Below are 24,551 nucleotides of genomic sequence, written 5' to 3' on the forward strand. Positions count from 1 at the left end.
ACAGTGTATATATATCGGGGTGCAGTGTATATATATATCGGGGTACACTGTCCTGTACTATATAGATCGGGGTGCAGTATATATATATCGGGGTGCAGTGTACTATAGACATCGGGGTGCAGTGTGTATATATATCGGGGTGCAGTGTATATATCGGGGTACACTGTCCTGTACTATATAGATCGGGGTGCAGTATATATATATATCGGGGTGCAGTGTACTATAGACATCGGGGTGCAGTGTGTATATATATCGGGGTGCAGTGTATATATCGGGGTACACTGTCCTGTACTATATAGATCGGGGTGCAGTATATATATATATCGGGGTGCATTGTACTATAGACATCGGGGTGCACTGTGTATATATCGGGGTACACTGTCCTGTACTATATAGATCGGGGTGCAGTATATATATATATCGGGGTGCAGTGTACTATAGACATCGGGGTGCAGTGTGTATATATATCGGGGTGCAGTGTACATATCGGGGTACACTGCTATACACATCGCTGGTGCTGCTGCAGTTCTCCTCCTCTCCGGCAGCAGCTGTCACTGGATCCCTGGGGAATGCTGCGCGTCCACCTAACCTCCATGCACGGCCCCGCCCCCCGCAGAGACAGCCACCCCTGCTGGCCGCCGCTGCTCGGCTTCTTTTGTTATCCTGCGGGAGGAGGGTGATGGGGGAGGGAGCGGCGAGTTGTGATTGGCCTCCCTCGCTGTCAGTCAGTCTCCCCGTAGGCCCCGCCCGCCGCCTATCGCCCGGTCCGTTCCAATGTGTCAGTGAGCGGCGGAGCAGAGCGGGGAGCGGCCGGGATCACAGCAGCAGCAGAGCGGCTCCCCGGGATGTGGTGGCCCCGAGTGATGGGGGAGGGCCCGTAGTCTCTTCACCGTCCGCACTGCGCGCCGTGCCCCCCGCCCCGGCCTCGCCATGTCGGTGAAGGAGAATCCGTGTAAGAAGTTCCAGGCCAATATCTTCAATAAGAGCAAATGTCAGAACTGCTTCAAGCCGCGGGAGTCGCATCTCCTGTCAGACGAGGACCTGAACCAGGTGAGCGCGGCCACCCGGGAGACCACCCCCCTATGCACGGACATGGAATCTCCCAGCTCATCAGTCCGTGGGGGACGCTGCGCAGTCCACTGTCTGGATACGGGGGTGGCCTGGGGTACCTCCTGCAGCCCCCTGTCCCCCCATAGCTGACCCCCACGGATAATGGTGTCACCTCTGAGATGTGGGGGTGTACCCTCTGTGTATGGGGAGGCCCTGGCTGCCCCCCAGTATTTGCTGTTATTGTTGGGGTGAGGCCTCCTGTATAGATCTGTGGTAACCCCTTTGTTACCCCTTATGTTATAGATATTGGGGTGACCCCTGAGCTGTGGCCATACTGGGGTCACCCTAGATTTGGGCTCCCCCCATTGTCCTGCACACATGACCCCCTGACCCTGGACACTCTCGCAGCGGTTCTGTTACAATGTGTCATTCTCATGGCACCGCAGTGATACATTGTTTCCATTGAATGTGTAATATTCATCGTGTCACATGACCTGAGGTTGTGGAGGAGACCCCTTTGGACATGGATGAGGCCTTGCGCTAGGCCCTGCTGGTCCGCCGACCCCCGAGGGGTTAATCTCCGGCCAGGAAAGCCTCGGGCAGCCGCCGCTCTCCAGCTTTATGGGCTGCACTCAGCTGTGGAAATTGCATATTTCCTGGATGTGCAAGAGAATTCCAGGGCTTGGGATCATCCCCACCATCATTGTGCGGGGAGGATTGGGATCCTCTCCGGGGGCCGCCCCTCATAGGAGGCGACTGTCAGTGTATTGTCATGGCATAAATGGCTGTAGTCATGGCGCCCGCTCTGTCTCCACAGTATAACACATGGGGGTCCGGGGACCGTGCACAGGCCGCACGCTACAAACTTCTATCCGGGGGACGGGAATGACAGACATCATGTTGTATCATTGTTGCCGTATGTTATTAGGGAGGCAGAGCGGCAACACTAGGCGAGCGCTTCATAATACACATGTACCCACTGCCCGAAATGCACATGTCCATCCCCAAATTTAGTTTATTTATAGATGTAAGATTCATAGAAAGTTGAGTCACTTTTTTAATATATCACATTACTTATCCTGTACTGATCCTGAGTTACATCCTGTATTATACCCTAGAGCTGCACTCACTATTCTGCTGGTGGTGCAGTCACTGTGTACATACATGACATTACTTATCCTGTACTGATCCTGAGTTACATCCTGTATTATACCCCAGAGCTGCACTCACTATTCTGCTGCTGGTGCAGTCACTGTGTACATACATGACATTACTTATCCTGTACTGATCCGGAGTTACATCCTGTATTATACCCCAGAGCTGCACTCACTATTCTGCTGCTGGTGCAGTCACTGTGTACATACATGACATTACTTATCCTGTACTGATCCTGAGTTACATCCTGTATTATACTCCAGAGCTGCACTCACTATTCTGCTGCTGGTGCAGTCACTGTGTATATACATGACATTACTTATCCTGTACTGATCCTGAGATGCATCCTGTATTATACCCCAGAGCTGCACTCACTATTCTGCTGCTGGTGCAGTCACTGTGTACATACATGACATTACTTATCCTGTACTGATCCTGAGTTACATCCTGTATTATACCCCAGAGCTGTACTCACTATTCTGCTGCTGGTGCAGTCACTGTGTATATACATGACATTACTTATCCTGTACTGATCCTGAGATGCATCCTGTATTATACCCCAGAGCTGCACTCACTATTCTGCTGCTGGTGCAGTCACTGTGTACATACATGACATTACTTATCCTGTACTGATCCCGAGTTACATCCTGTATTATACCCCAGAGCTGCACTCACTATTCTGCTGCTGGTGCAGTCACTGTGTATATACATGACATTACTTATCCTGTACTGATCCTGAGATGCATCCTGTATTATACCCCAGAGCTGCACTCACTATTCTGCTGCTGGTGCAGTCACTGTGTACATACATGACATTACTTATCCTGTACTGATCCTGAGATGCATCCTGTATTATACCCCAGAGCTGCACTCACTATTCTGCTGCTGGTGCAGTCACTGTGTACATACATGACATTACTTATCCTGTACTGATCCTGAGTTACATCCTGTATTATACCCCCGAGCTGCACTCACTATTCTGCTGCTGGTGCAGTCACTGTGTACATACATGACATTACTTATCCTGTACTGATCCTGAGATACATCCTGTATTATACTCCAGAGCTGCACTCACTATTCTGCAGCTGGTGCAGTCACTGTGTACATACATGACATTACTTATCCTGTACTGATCCTGAGATACATCCTGTATTATACCCCAGAGCTGCACTCACTATTCTGCTGCTGGTGCAGTCACTGTGTACATACATGACATTACTTATCCTGTACTGATCCCGAGTTACATCCTGTATTATACCCCAGAGCTGCACTCACTATTCTGCTGCTGGTGCAGTCACTGTGTACATACATGACATTACTTATCCTGTACTGATCCTGAGTTACATCCTGTATTATACCCCAGAGCTGCACTCACTATTCTGCTGGAGTCACTGTGTACATACATGACATTACTTATCCTGTACTGATCCTGAGATACATCCTGTACTATACCCCAGAGCTGCACTCACTATTCTGCTGCTGGTGCAGTCACTGTACATACATGACATTACTTATCCTGTACTGATCCTGAGTTACATCCTGTATTATACTCCAGAGCTGCACTCACTATTCTGCTGCTGGTGCAGTCACTGTGTACATACATGACATTACTTATCCTGTACTGATCCTGAGTTACATCCTGTATTATACTCCAGAGCTGCACTCACTATTCTGCTGCTGGTGCAGTCACGGTGTACATACATGACATTACTTATCCTGTACTGATCCTGAGTTACATCTTGTATTATACTCCAGAGCTACACTCACTATTCTGCTGCTGGTGCAGTCACTGTGTACATACATGACATTACTTATCCTGTACTGATCCTGAGTTACATCCTGTATTATACCCCAGAGCTGCACTCACTATTCTGCTGCTGGTGCAGTCACTGTGTACATACATGACATTACTTATCCTGTACTGATCCTGAGATACATCCTGTATTCTACCCCAGAGCTGCACTCACTATTCTGCTGCTGGTGCAGTCACTGTGTACATACATGACATTACTTATCCTGTACTGATCCTGAGATACATCCTGTATTCTACCCCAGAGCTGCACTCACTATTCTGCTGCTGGTGCAGTCACTGTGTACATACATGACATTACTTATCCTGTGTTACATCCTGTATTATACTCCAGAGCTGTACTCACTATTCTGCTGCTGGTGCAGTCACTGTGTACATACATGACATTACTTATCCTGTGTTACATCCTGTATTATACTCCAGAGCTGTACTCACTATTCTGCTGCTGGTGCAGTCACTGTGTACATACATGACATTACTTATCCTGTACTGATCCTGAGATACATCCTGTATTCTACCCCAGAGCTGCACTCACTATTCTGCTGCTGGTGCAGTCACTGTGTACATACATGACATTACTTATCCTGTACTGATCCTGAGTTACATCCTGTATTATACCCCAGAGCTGCACTCACTATTCTGCTGCTGGTGCAGTCACTGTGTACATACATGACATTACTTATCCTGTGTTACATCCTGTATTATACTCCAGAGCTGTACTCACTATTCTGCTGCTGGTGCAGTCACTGTGTACATACATGACATTACTTATCCTGTACTGATCCTGAGTTACATCCTGTATTATACCCCAGAGCTGCACTCACTATTCTGCTGCTGGTGCAGTCACTGTGTACATACATGACATTACTTATCCTGTACTGATCCTGAGTTACATCCTGTATTATACCCCAGAGCTACACTCATTATTCTGCTGCTGGTGCAGTCACTGTGTACATACATGACATTACTTATCCTGTACTGATCCTGAGTTACATCCTGTATTATACTCCAGAGCTGCACTCACTATTCTGCTGCTGGTGCAGTCACTGTGTACATACATGACATTACTTATCCTGCACTGATCCTGAGTTACATCCTGTATTATACTCCAGAGCTGCACTCACTATTCTGCCTTCTCCTGGCAGCTCCTGGGTATACCCTTCTTTACACGAATTAAACATTGGTGACTTGTGTCTCCCGTGGTGATGTCTCTTCCCCCGGGCGCTGTGTTGTCAGGTTTTGGGCCCCACATGCTGAACGTCGCACCTGAGCTCAGTGCCCGGGGATGTCTGAAGGAAGCATTACCAGGTCTGGTTGGCACAGACACCTCTGCACTGTGCCGTGGTGCCAGGGATTACATAATATTACAGATGGGGAGCAGATTATAGCAATGCACCTATGTAGGACATGGTCCGTGCCATATTGGATGTAACCCAGCTCTTCTATGGATAGATGATGTTAATTGAAGGCCGATTAGATGAGTTTGGCCCCAGGTTGCTCAGCGTGCCTAATACAACCCTTCCTGTCATTCCCTTCTTCCATCGGGAGCTTGTGGTATGTTGTCCGCATTTTGGGAGGCAGTAACCAGGATGCAGCCCCCCGTTTTCCACGGCCTTAACACATGGCGTTTGTTTTACTTCCCTTCTTCCTGTGGATTCTGCTGCTCGGCTTTGATCCGAGCAATTACTTTGGGAACGCCTTTGTTGTCCTGTCCTCTGTATTATCTGGGAGGATGCACGTTGGGGTCTGTCACGTGGTGATGGGTGATGCTGGGATGTGTAGTTCTCCAGCAGCTGGTTGCTCCCGGTGGTGCTCTGTAGGGCACAGGATTAGGTGGTGGTTAGGGGATTGTGCGTGTTGGCAGAGACTGCAGTGTACATAGCGCGTCAGTCATCCCCTGCACATCCTGCCAGAACATGAAATACTATACAGAGCGGCACAATTAATCCTGGGCATTACTAGTCCTCATCCCGAGCCAAGACCTTCCGCACGGGTACAGCAAGATGTATGAATGACGGTGGGCAGGGGGCGTAAACACCTCCGAGCTCAGACCCCCATGTCCTGTAAATCCTCTGTATGATTTGGTCTGGTCTCTGCTATGACCTTAGGATTTAGTATAGAAATGGCCTGAAACGCGTCAGTTGCAGCTGCGAAGGTTATGTAGCTGCTGCGGCGCATGATCTACTTACATTGTCGCGGCTCTACGTCCTGAAACGCGTTAGTGATTGGTGCTAGTAATTATTTAGCTTTCCTGTTGTGGCACTGATGCAAATCCTTTGTACGTTCTGGACCTTCCTCTGTCCTGAAATGCATCGGTCCCGGTTGCTGTGGTAGTCGTCCTATGTGTTTCCAGTCTTGGGCTTCTTCCCCACGAGTGAGTGCATGCAGTGACCACCACTTCTTGTGCTGAAGGGATCTCCCGACCGGAACCTCACTGGATCCCCACCAGATCACTGGCATGAGCTCAGTTTCTCAGTGCATTCCAGGGACCAGAGGTTCGGGTCGGGAGATCTCTTCTTTGCACAGAGTGATTTTCTGAGCGTAAATCTGTGAGTGCAGAGGTCTGAAACGCGTCAGACTTTCTCTATGGTGAAGGCAGTGTACATGTGGTCCTAACTCTTTCACGACCTCAAAAGGCCTGGAAACGCGTTGCTACACGATGGCGTTGTGCTGTTAGGCCATGTAGCATAGGAGGTATCTGCAGAATATGCATTGGACGCGTTTCGGGTGATGGCTTGTTCCATAGCCGGTGACCACTACTGCTGTAAGGACTTGCGTCCGTTGTATCCGGCTATTCTGGATGTGTCCCCCCTCCGCCTGCTCCCTATCCTGTACATCCCCATTCCCTGGAGACCTCTTATTACGCTGCAGGACTATAATAAGCTGCTGGCTGTGGAGTCCCTGGCCTCCTCGTTTTGCAGGGCCTCTGGTTTTGATCCGGTTGTGTGTGTGGGCCCCGGCCAGTGACATAACCCGTAATCCGCTGCGGTGATGTAACCAGTAATCTCATTGCTCTGATGACTCTCTGCCAAGTGACTCACCCGGGGAACGCTGGCTCCTCGCGGCCGCAGTGTGCTACACACAGTTATACGCTCCTAATGGGTTAAGTACCTTTAAATGATTAACTCCTTTGATTCTGGTTCCATACTGTGTGTGTGTGTGTGTATATATATATATTCGCTCTGTATGGGTATATGTATGGGTGTCCTATAATGACTCTGCAGCTTTCGGTTACGACTGGTGTTGCATCTCGTGCTCCTCTCTGTTGTAGTGAATTGGGTCAGGCTGCAGTACCACACACAACCTGCAGACAATGGTGGCGCTCTTTTCTAATGCTAAGCAGCTGCCCTTTGGACACATTTCTTGCCTCTTTAAAGGGAATTGGACAGAGCTGCAGGACGTGATGCTGCTGTGGTCTCATCCATGGCCGCCCCTTTAAAGGGAGTCTTATTAGTTGTAAGATGTGTATGTGATGTTGGGCCGCTCCGTTTTTCCTTGTCTTTCCGGATTGGGATAATGGGATTGGGAGGAGTGTGAGGTGTTTTATTACCTGGCGGCTGCTGTAGGTGCGGGTGACACTCGTGTACTCCTGGTGACAAGATGATGGGAGTAGCAGTACGTGGACGGCCGGGCGCTCAGTATGTAAGTGTCAGACCCCTGCCCGGTATATGTGATGTGATTTTGTATCCTGTGTACACATTGCATGCTGGGAGATGTAGTTTTACAGCAGAAGGAGGGTGACCCTAGAATGTGATGGTTGTGTGTATCCTCCTTATTACCCCTTCTCCTGTGGATCCTGCTCAGGGATAAGGGAATGTTACTTCATGGAAATGGTGTGATCATGAGACTGCAGCCAGTGTTATAGAGAAATGTGTATGTTAGTAGCAGCAGGACTGTGATACATGGATTTCTTTTCTCCAGGATTGCAGCTTCTGTGTCCTCACACTGCTGTGTTCTCTGCAGTCCATTGTGTATTATCCCTGGAGAGATGTGTAATCATTCTCCTTATGTGTGTATTGTTAGTAACAGCAGGACTGTGATATATTCCAGGATTGTAGCTTATCCAAGTACACTGCTCTGTACTCTCGGAAGGCATTGTTAGGTATTGGCCCAGGGGGTCTGTGTTTTTGTGTGTGTGTTTGTAAGTAGCAGCTGGACAGTGAAAAAATGGATGTATATTCCAGTGTTTTATCTTCTTCTCCAGTTGTCCTCACACTGCTGTGCTCCTGGCTCTCTGTATGGAACTGCTCCCTCCCCTCTGAGTGAATTCTGTAATATTCCACTTTAAAATCCTCTAAAAAAAAAAAAAAAATTCTTACCACTAAGCCAGAAACTCGATGCAGAGAGCGCAGCAGTGTGAGGACACAATAGTCTCCATGGAGGATGGGGAGGAGTAGAAGGCCATACAGGCTGCTGTGATATTATGTGATCAGATATATCGATGGGGTAAAGTTTGCTGATGTTAGGCTAAAGAACCACTGATGTCACCCTGGTCACATGACAAGCTGCTGGATTCAGCCCGAGGAGGCCACGCCCCCTCGCCTTGCTATAGATATCTCTGGATACCAGGTAAAATTATAAAAGATCTTTATAAGGGGGATCAGAGCGAAACAATTCTTAGCTAAAAGAAGAGGGTCCGTTAGTAAATTGGGCTCCATGGGAACCTGTCATTAGCTGTATATGTGAAAAACGTGGTGACAGGTTCCCTTCAAATCGATTTTTAATTCAACAAAATGGCGGACACCTTGATGTAAACCTGATGATACCATCGCGTGCGTCCATCATGCGAGGGATGTGAACACTTCCCAATTCCTGTGTGTGTGGGTGGATGGTGTTGCCCTTTAAATCCAGAGACCTCACTTGACCTTCATCTTATCAGCCAAAGGTATCAGAAGTGTTTCCTTATGTATGGAGGATACACCTCAGTATTGTACCCTGTTGACTTATTAGGCCCCTCCCCTGTTCAGAGGCCCCGCCCTTCATGATGTATCTTGTATGTTTACTTTGAATGAGAAGTGTTGCAGTGTAAAGAATGGAGGACTGGACCGCAGACAGTTTCAGACCACTGTACCTACTCCTACCATGTGCACCCCAGGGCAAAAGGGTTCTTCATGAGTCCCTGTTGCTGGTGACAGCAGAGTGTCGTTACTTTGTGACAGTCATTCCTGGTCTCCAAGCAGACGGGGCTCTGTGTGTACGTCAGGGAAAGACTCCAGCTCTCCAACTTGAGACTACAACTCCCAGCATTTCCAGAGACTATCCGCCACATTCATATGGGGGTGCAGGGGACCCCCGTTCTCCAAGTCGCTGGGGTCTAGTAAAGAGAGATTCAGATAGACTAGAGTACCCCTTTATATATGTTGTGGGTGTTTACCTCAAAATGGAAACCCCCTTTAAGGGGAAACTATAAGCAGCAGGAGTTTGGTGTTGTCCCTTGGAGAGATGTGTAATTGGACATCTGTCAGTAGGGCTGGAGCAATTCAATGCAATGCAATCCTGGAACATAAATCCATGTATCACAGTCCTGCTGCTACTAACAACATACACAAAGGTCTGGTTACGCCTCTGTCCAGCAACAATACATAACACTTTGCAGAACTTTCTGTTCCATGGATTCTCAGTGTTTCCTATGTGTGTCCTGTAGGTCGTAGGCAGAGGGGAGGGGGGCAGTGGCTCCTCGGTCCTTGGCCCGGGCTGTGGTGTGTGGGCCCGGGTTGTCTGCAGCGCTATTGTTCTGAGGGGCCGCTCATGTTTTCCGCACACATAATAATTGTGTATTAATGTCCTCCTCTGACTCACGCGCTGCTTGGCCTCATTCACATTACGTCAGCGCCCGAGCGGCTGCTCATCGTCTGCGTGGCTCTGGGATGTGTTACAGGGGGCTGTCTACATGTTAGGGGGGGGCTGCGGAGCTAAACCTGTCCCTGTCCGTCAGGGACTTCCTTCCTATAACTGGACGGACAGCTGCCAATTGCGGGGACCGGGATGTCGGGGATAATGTGACAGCTGGATTCAGCCCCCCAACCACAAATGAGGGTCACCATAACAGATCCCACGTGATCGCTCCTCACCGTGTTATTTCACTGGGCCGTTCTTATCCAAGTCCTTTACATTCTGTTAAGAGCTGAGGGTTTGTTACAATTATTTTCAGCCTGCGGTTGTTGTCCTCTTCATAGCGGGCTCCTCTGGGGTGATTATGGCTGCACCCTGTTATCAGGAGCGATGGGTGGAGGGAATAGAAGCAATAAAGTGCACATGAAACGCTTCACCTAGGTTCCCCGAGCCTTTCCTGTGCCTTTCATGGCCCTAATAAACGTCTCCGCCCCGTGAGTATGAAATACTAGGACTAGTAAACTTCCAGAGATTAGTGCATTGTGGAGGCTCCTCACCGCAGCACCCAGTAATAGGGAACTACATTGTACAGGTGGTGTGTCCTCACACTGCTGTGCTCTGTGCTCTCTGCAGCCAGTGTTATGTAATGTCTCTGGAGGGATGTGTAATCAGACCTCACACTGCTGTGCTCTGTGCTCTCTGCAGCCAGTGTTATGTATTGTCCCTGGAGAGATGTGTAATCAGACCTCACACTGCTGTGCTCTGTGCTCTCTGCAGCCAGTGTTATGTATTGTCCCTGGAGAGATGTGTAATCAGACCTCACACTGCTGTGCTCTGTGCTCTCTGCAGCCAGTGTAATGTATTGTCCCTGGAGAGATGTGTAATCAGACCTCACACTGCTGTGCTCTGTGCTCTCTGCAGCCAGTGTTATGTATTGTCCCTGGAGAGATGTGTAATCAGACCTCACACTGCTGTGCTCTGTGCTCTCTGCAGCCAGTGTTATGTATTGTCCCTGGAGAGATGTGTAATCAGACCTCACACTGCTGTGCTCTGTGCTCTCTGCAGCCAGTGTTATGTAATGTCTCTGGAGGGATGTGTAATCAGACCTCACACTGCTGTGCTCTGTGCTCTCTGCAGCCAGTGTTATGTAATGTCTCTGGAGGGATGTGTAATCAGACCTCACACTGCTGTGCTCTGTGCTCTCTGCAGCCAGTGTTATGTAATGTCTCTGGAGGGATGTGTAATCAGACCTCACACTGCTGTGCTCTGTGCTCCCTGCAGCCAGTGTTATGTATTGTCCCTGGAGAGATGTGTAATCAGGCCTCACACTGCTGTGCTCTGTGCTCTCTGCAGTCAGTGTTATGTATTGTCCCTGGAGAGATGTGTAATCAGACCTCACACTACACTGGCTGCAGAGAGCACAGAGCACAGCAGTGTGAGGTCTGATTACACATCTGTACAGGGACACTACATAACACTGGCTGCAGAGAGCACAGAGCACAGCAGTGTGAGGTATGATTACACATCTCTCCAGGGACAATACATAACACTGGCTGCAGAGAGCACAGAGCACAGCAGTGTGAGGTATGATTACACATCTGTACAGGGACACTACATAACACTGGCTGCAGAGAGCACAGAGCACAGCAGTGTGAGGTATGATTACACATCTGTACAGGGACACTACATAACACTGGCTGCAGAGAGCACAGAGCACAGCAGTGTGAGGTGTGATTACAAATCTCTCCAGGGACACTACATAACACTGGCTGCAGAGAGCACAGAGCACAGCAGTGTGAGGTATGATTACACATCTGTACAGGGACACTACATAACACTGGCTGCAGAGAGCACAGAACACAGCAGTGTATTGTCCCTGGATAATTCTATTAGAAAATATCTGAATGCCCTGGACTCCATCACTGCAGAGCTTTCCCTGGGAGCCGCAGACTATTGTGTCTCGGCGCGAGGTGAGATGCTCTGCAGCTATTGCTGGAACATGATGTGGGCTCAGGAGATGGCAGAGTCTATTGTGTTCTGCCTCACAATACATGGCTACGGTGGCTGAGCCCGATACCCGTATGTAGCTGCATGAGGTAATGTGAGACGCCCCGAGCGCCTGCCCGGATCCTGGTATCACAGACCTCGCTGCGGGGGGAGGGGAAGCCCCCGCTGTAATGTAAAATGTTACCCAGATAACATATGCAAACATAAACTATGTGCAGTTACATGGTTCTGCTTTCTGGAAACAGCGCCACCTTTGTCCACAGGCGGTGTCAGGTACTTCACCTGTGCTCTATTAAAGGGAATGGTCCCAGCAAGAGGTGGAGTAGATGGGGTGTACATAATGTGTGATGGTAGGTACATGATCTTCACATTCCCAATGTTGTTTCTTGTCTTTTGGTGTGATTTTTGGGACAAGGAGAGGGGAGTTCTGTAACTTCTAAAAAGTTTTTCGATTCCCTTTTTGGTCTTTTTTGGATGACTGAAGACACTGGTTGTTGACCAAGTCCACAAAAAATTATGTTCCCTGATGTGGATTTTCGTCAGATTGAGAAACCTGAATTCTTCTCCTTCTCGTGTCTCGTTGTCCTCACACTGCTGTGCACTTGGTTGTCCAGAGCCCCCCCCCCCCTCAGAGCAGTGACTAGAAGCTGGGGGTCCCCTTCATGGGGTGAGTCCCTGATGCACTCGGATTGCACACACTTTATGTTCTCCCTTATATAGTCATGTGGTGCTGACCACTGGGTGACTGATGGATCGGGGGGTCCCGGTACCCCGCGTGCACAGGTGATAGCGCGCAGCGGCTGCTCAGGATCACTATGGCAGCTCTTCCTGTCGCGTATAAACTAACCCCAGGACTTCCCCCTGGCCTTTCTCTCCCTGTCACCAGCTGGATGGTGTTTGGAGCTTCTGTCACCTCTGATCCAGAGCAGGCGCTGACAGAACACTGCGCAGAACACCGAAATCCACCACCTCTGCTGTAGGGTCACCCAGCTTTCCAGCACCTCTGAACGGCAACAACTACATATTATATCAGCTGTAGATATAGGAAGATTTGCCATTAGGGATTGCTTACAGCTGGATAGATCATCATCATCCAGCTTTCCCAGGAACAGATTTGACTTAAAAGGAACCTGTCAGCAGGTGTGACCATACACATCGCAGCCAGTGTTGTGTGTAGTCCCTGGAGACATGTGAAATCAGATCTTTGTGTATGTTAGTAGCAGCAGGACTGTGAAATATGGGTTTATATTCCAGGATTGTATCAGTAATGTGTGTCCTCACACTGCTGTGCTCTCTGCAGCCAGTATTATGTATTGTTCCGGGAGAGATGTATAATCAGACCTTTGTGTATGTTGTTAGTAGAAGCAGGACTGTGATATTTGGATTCATATTCCAGGATTGTAACTTTTGGGTATGTGTCCTGACACTGCTGTGCTCTCTGCAGCCAGTGTTACGTACTGTCCCTGGAGAGATGTGTAATCAGACCTTTGTGTGTGTTGTTAGTAGCGGCAGGACTGTGATATATGGATCCACATTCCAGAATTGTAACTGAGCGTGTTTCCTCACACTGCTCTGCTCTGTGCTGTGAACTACTTTACAGGCCATCCATTCTGTTCTAGCAGACTTCTGATTGGATACTATTGCAGTCAGAGGGGTGGGGCTATAAAGCAGCTCAATGCAGAGAGCACTGGGCACAGCGGTGTAATGTGGGGATACACATGTGTTCCAGGAGTGTATCATCCTCACACTGCTGTGCTCTCTGCTCTACAGCTGCTCCATTTTGCTTTTGGTAATTTTACTGTATATTACTCGATGGTATGTACAGACATCTGACGGGAGAGGCTATTGAACAGTGGTATGCAGAGAGCACAGCAGTGTGAGGACACTCCAGCAGTGCACTGGAATATAAATCCATTTTTCACAGTTCTGCTGCTACTAACAACATACACAGCATTCTGATTACACTTCTCTCCTGGCAGCAGTCTGGATGGGTCTGTCCTGCACATAGTGGCGCGGTCATGCACTTGGTAATTGAATGAGACAATAATCGGATTTCTTCTGTGTTTTCCAGGCCAAGCCCATATACGGAGGATGGCTCCTGCTCGCACCCGAGGGAACTGATTTTGACAATCCAATGCACAGATCCCGGGTAAGAAATCTACTTCCATGTCCCCCAGGGGGCTTATCCTGAATTGTAGCGCTTTCATTGGGTCCTGACTAGGGATGGTCCTTGGTTGGGAACTTCTTGCTCTCGGGGTCTTGTCTGATCCTAATCTATCCCGAAGATCTGTCATCAATATCTTTCCCCATAAAAATCTGATTATTAAGGCTCAAGAGATGGAAGTCCCTAGAGGTCTTGTGTTTCCTTCATCTGCTTGAGATGGTCATGTAGGGACCCCTGTCACGTTGTCTTTCCATAGAGACCAGTCGCTATCCGTACAGTCGCGCTGTGGGCTCCGCCATGACACTTCCTGGCTCTGCCGGCTTTAGTAATCAGATTTTCTGTTAGTGTGGAGATAAGGTCCTTGATCTGTGTCCTTCCTGTCGGGGGGATTTGTCTAGTGTGAGAACGTTCTCCTCCAACATCTGCTCCCAATTGTGTAAGGGTTAAATCCTTCCCCGCGTTTCCCATTGGGGGCGGCCTTCCTGTCTGACCTCCGCGCTTTATAGCAGATTAAATATAGAAAGTTCACCCATAGGAGACCCAATGATTTGGGGGATTAGAGTCCGCAGCCCGAGCGCCAGTATTGGGGAGCAGACGCGTTGTTTCCAGGCAGCGGTGGTGCAGGGGTTAAATGCAGCGATTTCGGTTTATCTCTCACATAATCTCCTGACACGTTGTGTGAAGCTTGTGTCATTCCCAAAAATAGCAGCGGGATATGAGAGGCTGCGCCTTTCTGATTAAGGTTTAATAAAGAGAAGCCGCGGTCTATAAGAGCGGGGAAAATATTCTCTTATAAGGAAGAAAGCGCGACTGCGGGGGAGGGGAGGCCCGGGCTGAGGAGGGGGACGCAGGGGTCTGGTTACCACCTATGTAGGAGCGGATTCCAGGGGCCAACGTATAGATCGTTCTCCTGGTGGCCATACAAGATCACGTGGAAGGTCTATAGATGGATTCACACTGGACATCGCCCTCTGACTCCACAACAGGTCACCATCCGTGCGCCTGCCATGGTGTATAGCGCATAGGTGCGCCTGCCCCCGGTGTATAGCGCATAGGTGCGCCTGCCCCCGGTGTATAGCGCATAGGTGCGCCTGCCATGGTGTATAGCGCATAGGTGCGCCTGCCCCCGGTGTATAGCGCATAGGTGCGCCTGCCATGGTGTATAGCGCAAAGGTGCGCCTGCCCCTGTGTGTGTGTGTGTGTGTGTGTGTGTGTGCCCGCGCCTGCCCCGGTGTATGGCGCCTGTGTGTGTGTGCCCGCGCCTGCCCCGGTGTATGGCGCCTGTGTGTGTGTGCCCGCGCCTGCCCCGGTGTATGGCGCCTGTGTGTGTGTGTGTGTGCGCGCGCGCCTGCCCCGGTGTATGGCGCCTGTGTGTGTGTGCCCGCGCCTGCCCCGGTGTATGGCGCCTGTGTGTGTGTGCCCGCGCCTGCCCCGGTGTATGGCGCCTGTGTGTGTGTGTGTGTGCGCGCGCGCCTGCGTGTGTGTGCGCGCCTGCCCGGTGTATGGCGCCTGCGTGTGTGTGTGCGCGCCTGCCCCGGTGTATGGCGCCTGTGTGTGCGCGCGCCTGCCCCGGTGTATGGCGTGTGTGTGTGTGTGTGTGTGCGCGCCTGCCCCGGTGTATGGCGCCTGCGTGTGTGTGTGTGCGCCTGCCCCGGTGTATGGCGCCTGCGTGTGTGTGGCGCCTGCGTGTGTGTGTGCGCGCCTGCCCCGGTGTATGGCGCCTGCGTGTGTGTGTGCGCGCCTGCGTGTGTGTGCGCGCGCGCCTGCCCCGGTGTATGGCGTGTGTGTGTGTGTGTGCGCGCGCCTGCCCCGGTGTATGGCGCCTGTGTGTGTGCGCGCCTGCCCCGGTGTATGGCGCCTGCGTGTGTGTGTGCGCGCCTGCCCCGGTGTATGGCGCCTGCGTGTGTGCGTGTGCGCCTGCCCCGGTGTGTGTGTGTGTGTGCGCGCCTGCCCGGGTGTATGGCGCCTGCGTGTGTGTGTGTGCGCGCGCGCGCCTGCCCCGGTGTATGGCGCCTGCGTGTGTGTGTGTGTGTGTGTGTGTGCGCGCCTGCGTGTGTGTGTGTGCGCGCCTGCCCCGGTGTATGGCGCCTGCGTGTGTGTGTGTGTGTGTGTGTGCGCGCCTGCGTGTGTGTGTGTGCGCGCGCGCCTGCCCCGGTGTATGGCGTGTGTGTGCGTGTGTGCGCCTGCCCTCGTGTATGGCGCTTGTGTGTGTGCGTGTGCGCGCCTGCCCCGGTGTGTGTGTGTGTGTGTGTGTGTGTGTGTGTGTGTGTGTGTGTGTGTGTGTGTGTGTGTGTGCGCCTGCCCCGGTGTATGGCGCCTGTGTGTGTGAGCGCTAGCGCCTGCCCCGGTGTATGGCGCCTGTGTGTGTGAGCGCTAGCGCCTGCCCCGGTGTATGGCGCCTGTGTGTGTGTGTGTACGGCGCCTGCCCCGGTGTACGGCGCCTGTGTGTGTGCGCACGCGCCTGCCCCGGTGTACGGCGCCTGTGTGTGTGCGCACGCGCCTGCCCCGGTGTACGGCGCCTGTGTGTGTGTGCGCACGCGCCTGCCCCTTCCCCTGATATCTTGATCCCATTTTGGCTTATGCTGTACAATGTTTCCCTAAGTACAGCATATCCCCCATAGTGTCCATATAGCGGCTATACCTCCCCGATAGCTGATGACTTGTACATAGGGTTTTGGGTCTGGATCTTTCTGAGTTACTGACAGTAAGCAGGGATCGTGACAATGTGAGTAGAATTGTAGATTTGGCTCCTTTAGATCCGGGATATTTGGGTTGTTCTGATGTGTCCCAGCCGCACATCTCCCTGCTCTGTGCATCACTGTGTAATACCTCTCTTTCCCTGTTGGGGCGCTGCAGGAAGGTTGATCACTTCTAGGATTTTGAGCCAAGTCCTGGGGGTCCCAGCAGGGGAAGGGGAACACTTTATGATCAGCTCCCTCCTTATGTGTAATCATCCCGGACTGTCGGAGCTTGTGCCCCTGCGGAGATCCATCTTTCCCGGATGCAGATAGCAGGGGGCGAGCTGTGTTATGATGTAGAGGGCGATGTGCTGCAGCCTGCGCTGTGACCAGGTGATCCTCGCCCCCTCCCCCGCTGCTCCCCATCCCCCTCTTCTGCTGAAGTTTATTGGAGCAGATTTGCCTCCTGGATAATGCTGCCTTACATGGGCATCAAAAGAGCAGCCAGCGAGGGCGAGCGCCCAGAGGGGCCTGAGCCGTCTCCTGGGTGGCGACACACAAACCCCCAACCGCGGCATCTGGAGATGAAGGGGTTAACCTCCCCCCCGCCAGCCCCCAAAACGTAAGACGGGGTTATTCTAGGGAAACCGCCGACTTTCCAAGAACAATATAGATCCGTCATCCGACTTTCCAGTAGGCAGTTTTCTCTCTTTTTCCCGGATGCCACGGAGCGATTTGTAATCCAGCGTCAGTCTACACGCCAGGAGAGCGCCGCGGGGCGCCGGGTACCTCACATGTCACATGACAGGACCTCAGGGTTTATAGCACAAGGATTGGGGACTAAAGTTGATATTTAACTCGATAATAACCCCCCATCCCAGTCACCCGGGGGGGAATAAACAGTCACCATTCACTTTACTGACAGCATAAATTTTGGCTGGATGTCCGGAGGTTGGCGCCTCCTCTCAGACAAACGTGTTTGCTGGTAGCTGACAGTCAGCGCTAATATTCAGGTGATGAATGGCGCTGCCTCCTGCGTGTTATTAAAATGTCCCGTGTCTGCTTCTACCTCGCATCATCTGCTCAGCTTCAACGTGACAGCGAGGAGCCCCGCACACGCTCTGCCATCCCTGCCAGGTGGCCGAGGAGCCCCGCACACACTGCCATCCCTTCCAGGGGGCCGAGGAGCCCCGCACACGCTCTGCCATCCCTTCCAGGGGGCCGAGGAGCCCCGCACACGCTCTGCCATCCCTTCCAGGGGGCCGAGGAGCCCCGCACACGCTCTGCCATCCCTTCCAGGGGGCCGAGGAGCCCCGCACACGCTCTGCCATCCCTGCCAGGGGGCCGAGGAGCCCCGCACACGCTCTGCCATCCCTTCCAGGGGGCCGAGGAGCCCCGCACACGCTCTGCCATCCCTTCCAGGGGGCCGAGGAGCCCCGCACACGCTCTGCCATCCCTTCCAGGGGGCCGAGGAGCCCCGCACACGCTCTGCCATCCCTGCCAGGGGGCCGAGGAGCCCCGCACACGCTCTGCCATCCCTGCCAGGGGGCCGAGGAGCCCCGCACACGCTCTGCCATCCCTTCCAGGGGGCCGAGGAGCCCCGCACACGCTCTGCCATCCCTTCCAGGGGGCCGAGGAGCCCCGCACACGCTCTGCCATCCCTTCCAGGGGGCCGAGGAGCCCCGCACACGCTCTGCCATCCCTTCCAGGGGGCCGAGGAGCCCCGCACACGCTCTGCCATCCCTTCCAGGGGGCCGAGGAGCCCCGCACACGCTCTGCCATCCCTTCCAGGGGGCCGAGGAGCCCCGCACACGCTCTGCCATCCCTTCCAGGGGGCCGAGGAGCCCCGCACACGCTCTGCCATCCCTTCCAGGGGGCCGAGGAGCCCCGCACACGCTCTGCCATCCCTTCCAGGGGGCCGAGGAGCCCCGCACACGCTCTGCCATCCCTTCCAGGGGGCCGAGGAGCCCCGCACACGCTCTGCCATCCCTGCCTGGGGGCCGAGGAGCCCCGCACACGCTCTGCCATCCCTGCCTGGGGGCCGAGGAGCCCCGCACACGCTCTGCCATCCCTGCCTGGGGGCCGAGGAGCCCCGCACACGCTCTGCCATCCCTGCCAGGGGGCCGAGGAGCCCCGCACACGCTCTGCCATCCCTGCCAGGGGGCCGAGGAGCCCCGCACACGCTCTGCCATCCCTGCCAGGGGGCCGAGGAGCCCCGCACACGCTCTGCCATCCCTGCCAGGGGGCCGAGGAGCCCCGCACACACTGCCCTACCATCCCTGCCAGGGGGCCGAAGAGCCCCACACACACACACTGCCATCTCATACATCATACATAGTATTACCAGTGATGCTGCTGCAGTAATACACTTGGCCTCGCATGTAGATGAATTGGCTGATGAATTAGAGTAATAGATTGGGGGGGGGGGTACAATGTGATGCCAGGTAGGCGCTCGCTTTGCACTGATTTCTTCCATTACTCTGTATTTCTCGCTCTAATCCTCTTCTTCCTCATCTTTGTACAGAAATGGCAGCGGAGATTCTTCATCCTGTACGAGCACGGTCTGCTGCGTTACGCCCTGGACGAGATGGTAAGTGCCAGTCCTCTTGTGTCCGCTGTCAGGAGTGTTTGGTTTTCACTGTTATTTCTGGCATGTGAGTAACGTGGCGAGGAGCCGGAGGATCAGGTTTAGCGGTTGTGCCACTTGCTGTGTTGTTATAGGGGCGGCTTTATGTGTGAGGCTTCCTGATGTCATCAGCTTGTTGTGTTCTCGCTCCTCTCATCCTATTCTGGGGATTGTTTCACCTGTTGTCTCTAGGGGGTTGATTATACTTAAGTGCGCAATGTGACTGGCTGTGTGTGTTCACCAGGGCGCGCGGTGTGGCTGACTGTGGGTGTATGCGCCTGGGCGCGAGGTGTGTGTGTATGCGCCTGTGTGCGCATTGTGGCTGGCTGTGTGTGTGTATACGCCTGGGCCCACAGTGTGGCTGGCTGTGTGTATGCGTCTGGGTGCACAGTGTGGCTGGCTGTGTGTGTGTATGCGCCTGTGAGCGCAGTGTGGCTGGCTGTGTGTGTATGCACCTGTGAGCGCAGTGTGGCTGGCTGTGTGTGTATGCGCCTGTGAGCGCAGTGTGGCTGGCTGTGTGTGTATGCGCCTGTGAGCGCAGTGTGGCTGGCTGTGTGTGTATGCACCTGTGAGCGCAGTGTGGCTGGCTGTGTGTGTATGCGCCTGTGAGCGCAGTGTGGCTGGCTGTGGGCGTATGCTCCTGGACTTGCAGTGTGGCTGGCTGTGTGTGTGTGTATGCTCCTGGACTTGCAGTGTGGCTGGCTGTGTGTATGCGCCTGGGTGCGTGGTGTGGCTGGCTGTGTGTGTATGCGCCTGTGAGCGCGGTGTGGCTGGCTGTGTGTGTATGCGCCTGTGAGCGCGGTGTGGCTGGCTGTGTGTGTATGCGCCTGTGAGCGCGGTGTGGCTGGCTGTGTGTGTATGCGCCTGTGAGCGCGGTGTGGCTGGCTGTGTGTGTATGCGCCTGTGAGCGCAGTGTGGCTGGCTGTGTGTGTATGCGCCTGTGAGCGCAGTGTGGCTGGCTGTGGGCGTATGCTCCTGGACTTGCAGTGTGGCTGGCTGTGTGTGTGTGTATGCTCCTGGACTTGCAGTGTGGCTGGCTGTGTGTGTATGCGCCTGTGAGCGCGGTGTGGCTGGCTGTGTGTGTGTATGCGCCTGTGAGCGCGGTGTGGCTGGCTGTGTGTGTATGCGCCTGTGAGCGCGGTGTGGCTGGCTGTGTGTGTATGCGCCTGTGAGCGCGGTGTGGCTGGCTGTGTGTGTATGCGCCTGTGAGCGCAGTGTGGCTGGCTGTGTGTGTATGCGCCTGTGAGCGCAGTGTGGCTGGCTGTGGGCGTATGCTCCTGGACTTGCAGTGTGGCTGGCTGTGTGTGTGTGTATGCTCCTGGACTTGCAGTGTGGCTGGCTGTGTGTGTATGCGCCTGTGAGCGCGGTGTGGCTGGCTGTGTGTGTATGCGCCTGTGAGCGCGGTGTGGCTGGCTGTGTGTGTATGCGCCTGTGAGCGCGGTGTGGCTGGCTGTGTGTGTATGCGCCTGTGAGCGCGGTGTGGCTGGCTGTGTGTGTGTATGCGCCTGTGAGCGCGGTGTGGCTGGCTGTGTGTGTATGCGCCTGTGAGCGCGGTGTGGCTGGCTGTGTGTGTATGCGCCTGTGAGCGCGGTGTGGCTGGCTGTGTGTGTATGCGCCTGTGAGCGCGGTGTGGCTGGCTGTGTGTGTATGCGCCTGTGAGCGCGGTGTGGCTGGCTGTGTGTGTATGCGCCTGTGAGCGCGGTGTGGCTGGCTGTGTGTGTATGCGCCTGTGAGCGCGGTGTGGCTGGCTGTGTGTGTATGCGCCTGTGAGCGCGGTGTGGCTGGCTGTGGGCGTATGCTCCTGGACTTGCAGTGTTGCTGGCTGTGTGTGTGTGTATGCTCCTGGACTTGCAGTGTGGCTGGCTGTGTGTGTATGCGCCTGTGAGCGCGGTGTGGCTGGCTGTGTGTGTATGCGCCTGTGAGCGCGGTGTGGCTGGCTGTGTGTGTGTATGCGCGGTGTGGCTGGCTGTGTGTGTATGCGCCTGTGAGCGCGGTGTGGCTGGCTGTGTGTGTATGCGCCTGTGAGCGCGGTGTGGCTGGCTGTGTGTGTATGCGCCTGTGAGCGCGGTGTGGCTGGCTGTGTGTGTATGCGCCTGTGAGCGCGGTGTGGCTGGCTGTGTGTGTATGCGCCTGGGTGCGCGGTGTGGCTGGCTGTGGGCGTATGCTCCTGGACTTGCAGTGTGGCTGGCTGTGTGTATGCTCCTGGACTTGCAGTGTGGCTGGCTGTGTGTGTATGCGCCTGTGAGCGCGGTGTGGCTGGCTGTGTGTGTATGCGCCTGTGAGCGCGGTGTGGCTGGCTGTGTGTGTATGCGCCTGTGAGCGCGGTGTGGCTGGCTGTGTGTGTATGCGCCTGTGAGCGCGGTGTGGCTGGCTGTGTGTGTATGCGCCTGTGAGCGCGGTGTGGCTGGCTGTGTGTGTATGCGCCTGTGAGCGCGGTGTGGCTGGCTGTGTGTGTATGCGCCTGTGAGCGCGGTGTGGCTGGCTGTGTGTGTATGCGCCTGTGAGCGCGGTGTGGCTGGCTGTGTGTGTATGCGCCTGTGAGCGCGGTGTGGCTGGCTGTGTGTGTATGCGCCTGTGAGCGCGGTGTGGCTGGCTGTGTGTGTATGCGCCTGTGAGCGCGGTGTGGCTGGCTGTGTGTGTATGCGCCTGTGAGCGCGGTGTGGCTGGCTGTGTGTGTATGCGCCTGTGAGCGCGGTGTGGCTGGCTGTGTGTGTATGCGCCTGTGAGCGCGGTGTGGCTGGCTGTGTGTGTATGCGCCTGTGAGCGCGGTGTGGCTGGCTGTGTGTGTATGCGCCTGTGAGCGCGGTGTGGCTGGCTGTGTGTGTATGCGCCTGTGAGCGCGGTGTGGCTGGCTGTGTGTGTATGCGCCTGGGTGCGCGGTGTGGCTGGCTGTGTGTGTATGCGCCTGGGTGCGCGGTGTGGCTGGCTGTGTGTGTATGCGCCTGGGTGCGCGGTGTGGCTGGCTGTGTGTGTATGCACCTGGGCGCGCGGTGTGGCTGGCTGTGTGTGTATGCGCCTGGGTGCGCGGTGTGGCTGGCTGTATATACACCTGCATCAGTAACAGTCTTATAGTTGTGGATTACCGGGGATTGTTCTGATGCTCATGTCTGCAGTAGCATCTTTATCCTGTAATGTGTATGTGGCGCTGATGAGTCCACCAGGTCTCCTGTACATGTGTTGTGTTGCCTTCAGGCCCGGTTGGATACTACGTGGTCTCTGCTATTCCGCATCTTGCAGGTTACGTCTCGGCTTCATCCTCCTGACAGATGGTGAAATATTTTAGCAGTAACGTTATGTTGTGCCCCGGGATAGGAGGAGGCGAAGCTCAGACTCAGCACTTGCACATACAGACATGTCCTAGACTTCTCTCTGCTGATGGTTAAATAAACTGTGCTACATACAGCCCTGCGGCTGGAGGACTACAACTCCCAGCGTAGCACTACTTCCAAGCCTGGGCGCTGTTGGGATGTAGCAGACTCATTGTCCAAGTAAAACTAATATTCAGCTCAAAGTTTAGGTAGATTGGGTCCTGGTGCTGTACTATCTTCTGCTGATCAGACCCGCAATCCGTAACCCGAGACCCTCCGCCTGTGCGGGTACGTCTGATAACGCTACCAATAGTTGTCCACCGTGTCGCACTGCACAAAACTGGCCTAACAGAAGAGTATCGCAGCGAGAAAGATTGCCCCTCAGTCACCAATCTATCGCATCATCAAGGAATTCAAGGAGAGAGGCTCCATTGTTACCAAAAAGGCTCCAGGAGCCCAAGAAGGACCAGCAGGCGCCAGGAGCATCTCTTACAAGTGTCTCAGCTTGGGGATGGGGCTCCCAGCATCGCAGAGCTCAGGAATGGCAGCAGCAGGTGTGAGGCACTGCGGAGACTCCTGGAGCAAGGCCTGGTGTCCAGGAGGGCAGCACAGAAGCCACTTCTCTCCAGAAACCATCAGGGACAGACGGATATTCTGCAGGAGGTGCAGGGAGTGGACGCTGAGGACTGGGGGAAAGTCATTGTCTCTGATGAATCCCCTTTCCGCTTGTTGGGAGAAGACAAGGAGAGCGATGCCCCCAGTCCTGTCTCCTGCACCTGTAAAGCCTCCTGCAGCCATTCGTGTGGGGAGGGGGGGGGGCGGCTTCTCAGCCAAGGGAATCGACCTGAAAACACCTCCATGAATAAAGAATGGGAGCAGAATGTCCTCCAGGAGCCGCTTCTCCCGACCCTCCAGGAGCCGCTTCTCCCGACCCTCCAGGAGCCGCTTCTCCCGACCCTCCAGGAGCCGCTTCTCCCGACCCTCCAGGAGCCGCTTCTCCCGACCCTCCAGGAGCCGCTTCTCCCGACCCTCCAGGAGCCGCTTCTCCCGACCCTCCAGGAGCCGCTTCTCCCGACCCTCCCGGAGCCGCTTCTCCCGACCCTCCCGGAGCCGCTTCTCCCGACCCTCCCGGAGCCGCTTCTCCCGACCCTCCCGGAGCCGCTTCTCCCGACCCTCCCGGAGCCGCTTCTCCCGACCCTCCCGGAGCCGCTTCTCCCGACCCTCCCGGAGCCGCTTCTCCCGACCCTCCCGGAGCCGCTTCTCCCGACCCTCCAGGAGCCGCTTCTCCCGACCCTCCAGGAGCCGCTTCTCCCGACCCTCCAGGAGCCGCTTCTCCCGACCCTCCAGGAGCCGCTTCTCCCGACCCTCCAGGAGCCGCTTCTCCCGACCCTCCAGGAGCCGCTTCTCCCGACCCTCCAGGAGCCGCTTCTCCATAAAGTTCCATAAAGGGGAGAACTAAATGGCTCCGGGAACAGAACACAGAGATTCTGGGTCCATGGCCCGGTAACAGAACACAGAGATTCTGGGTCCATGGCCGGAAACTCCCCAGATCTTATCCCACTGAGAACTTGTGGTCAATCATCAGGAGTCCCACAGAAACTACCATAGATGAATATAAATCCAGATTGCACAGTTCTGCTGCTCCAAGCAACATACACAGATGTCTGATTGCACATCTCTCCAGGGACAATACATAAAGCTGGGCTGCAGAGAGCTAAGTGCACAGCAGTGTGAGGACACACTCCCCTGCACTTGGAGAAGCTACAATCATGGAATATAAATCCATTTATCACCTTCTTCTTGTTGCTACTAACAACATACACAAAGGTGTGATTGCACTGGCTGCAGTCTGTGAGGTCACACCTGCTGACAGGTTCCCTTGAAGTGCAGGCTGATGGGCCTTGTGATGACAGCTGGTAGT

General features: G+C 54.0%; 1 protein-coding gene across 10 annotated transcripts in view; it reads left to right on the forward strand.

Moving 5' to 3' along the window:
- The first annotated feature begins 712 nt into the window (after window positions 1-712).
- Window positions 713-24,551, forward strand: part of MPRIP (myosin phosphatase Rho interacting protein) — an 81,448-nt gene continuing 57,609 nt past the window's right edge. For 4 of the 10 annotated variants that reach the window (XM_072119826.1, XM_072119825.1, XM_072119823.1 and 1 more), the window contains exons 1-3: window positions 713-1,050; window positions 13,926-14,003; window positions 19,221-19,286. In XM_072119826.1, coding sequence (XP_071975927.1) covers window positions 931-1,050; window positions 13,926-14,003; window positions 19,221-19,286 — 264 coding nt within the window. In that variant the 5' untranslated portion in view covers window positions 713-930. The remainder of the gene's footprint in view (window positions 1,051-13,925; window positions 14,004-19,220; window positions 19,287-24,551) is intronic. The other 6 variants (XM_072119822.1, XM_072119828.1, XM_072119829.1 and 3 more) reach the window with 3 other exon arrangements.

Source organism: Engystomops pustulosus, chromosome 8 (genome assembly GCF_040894005.1).
Source record: "Engystomops pustulosus chromosome 8, aEngPut4.maternal, whole genome shotgun sequence".
Taxonomy (NCBI): Eukaryota; Metazoa; Chordata; class Amphibia; order Anura; family Leptodactylidae; genus Engystomops; species Engystomops pustulosus.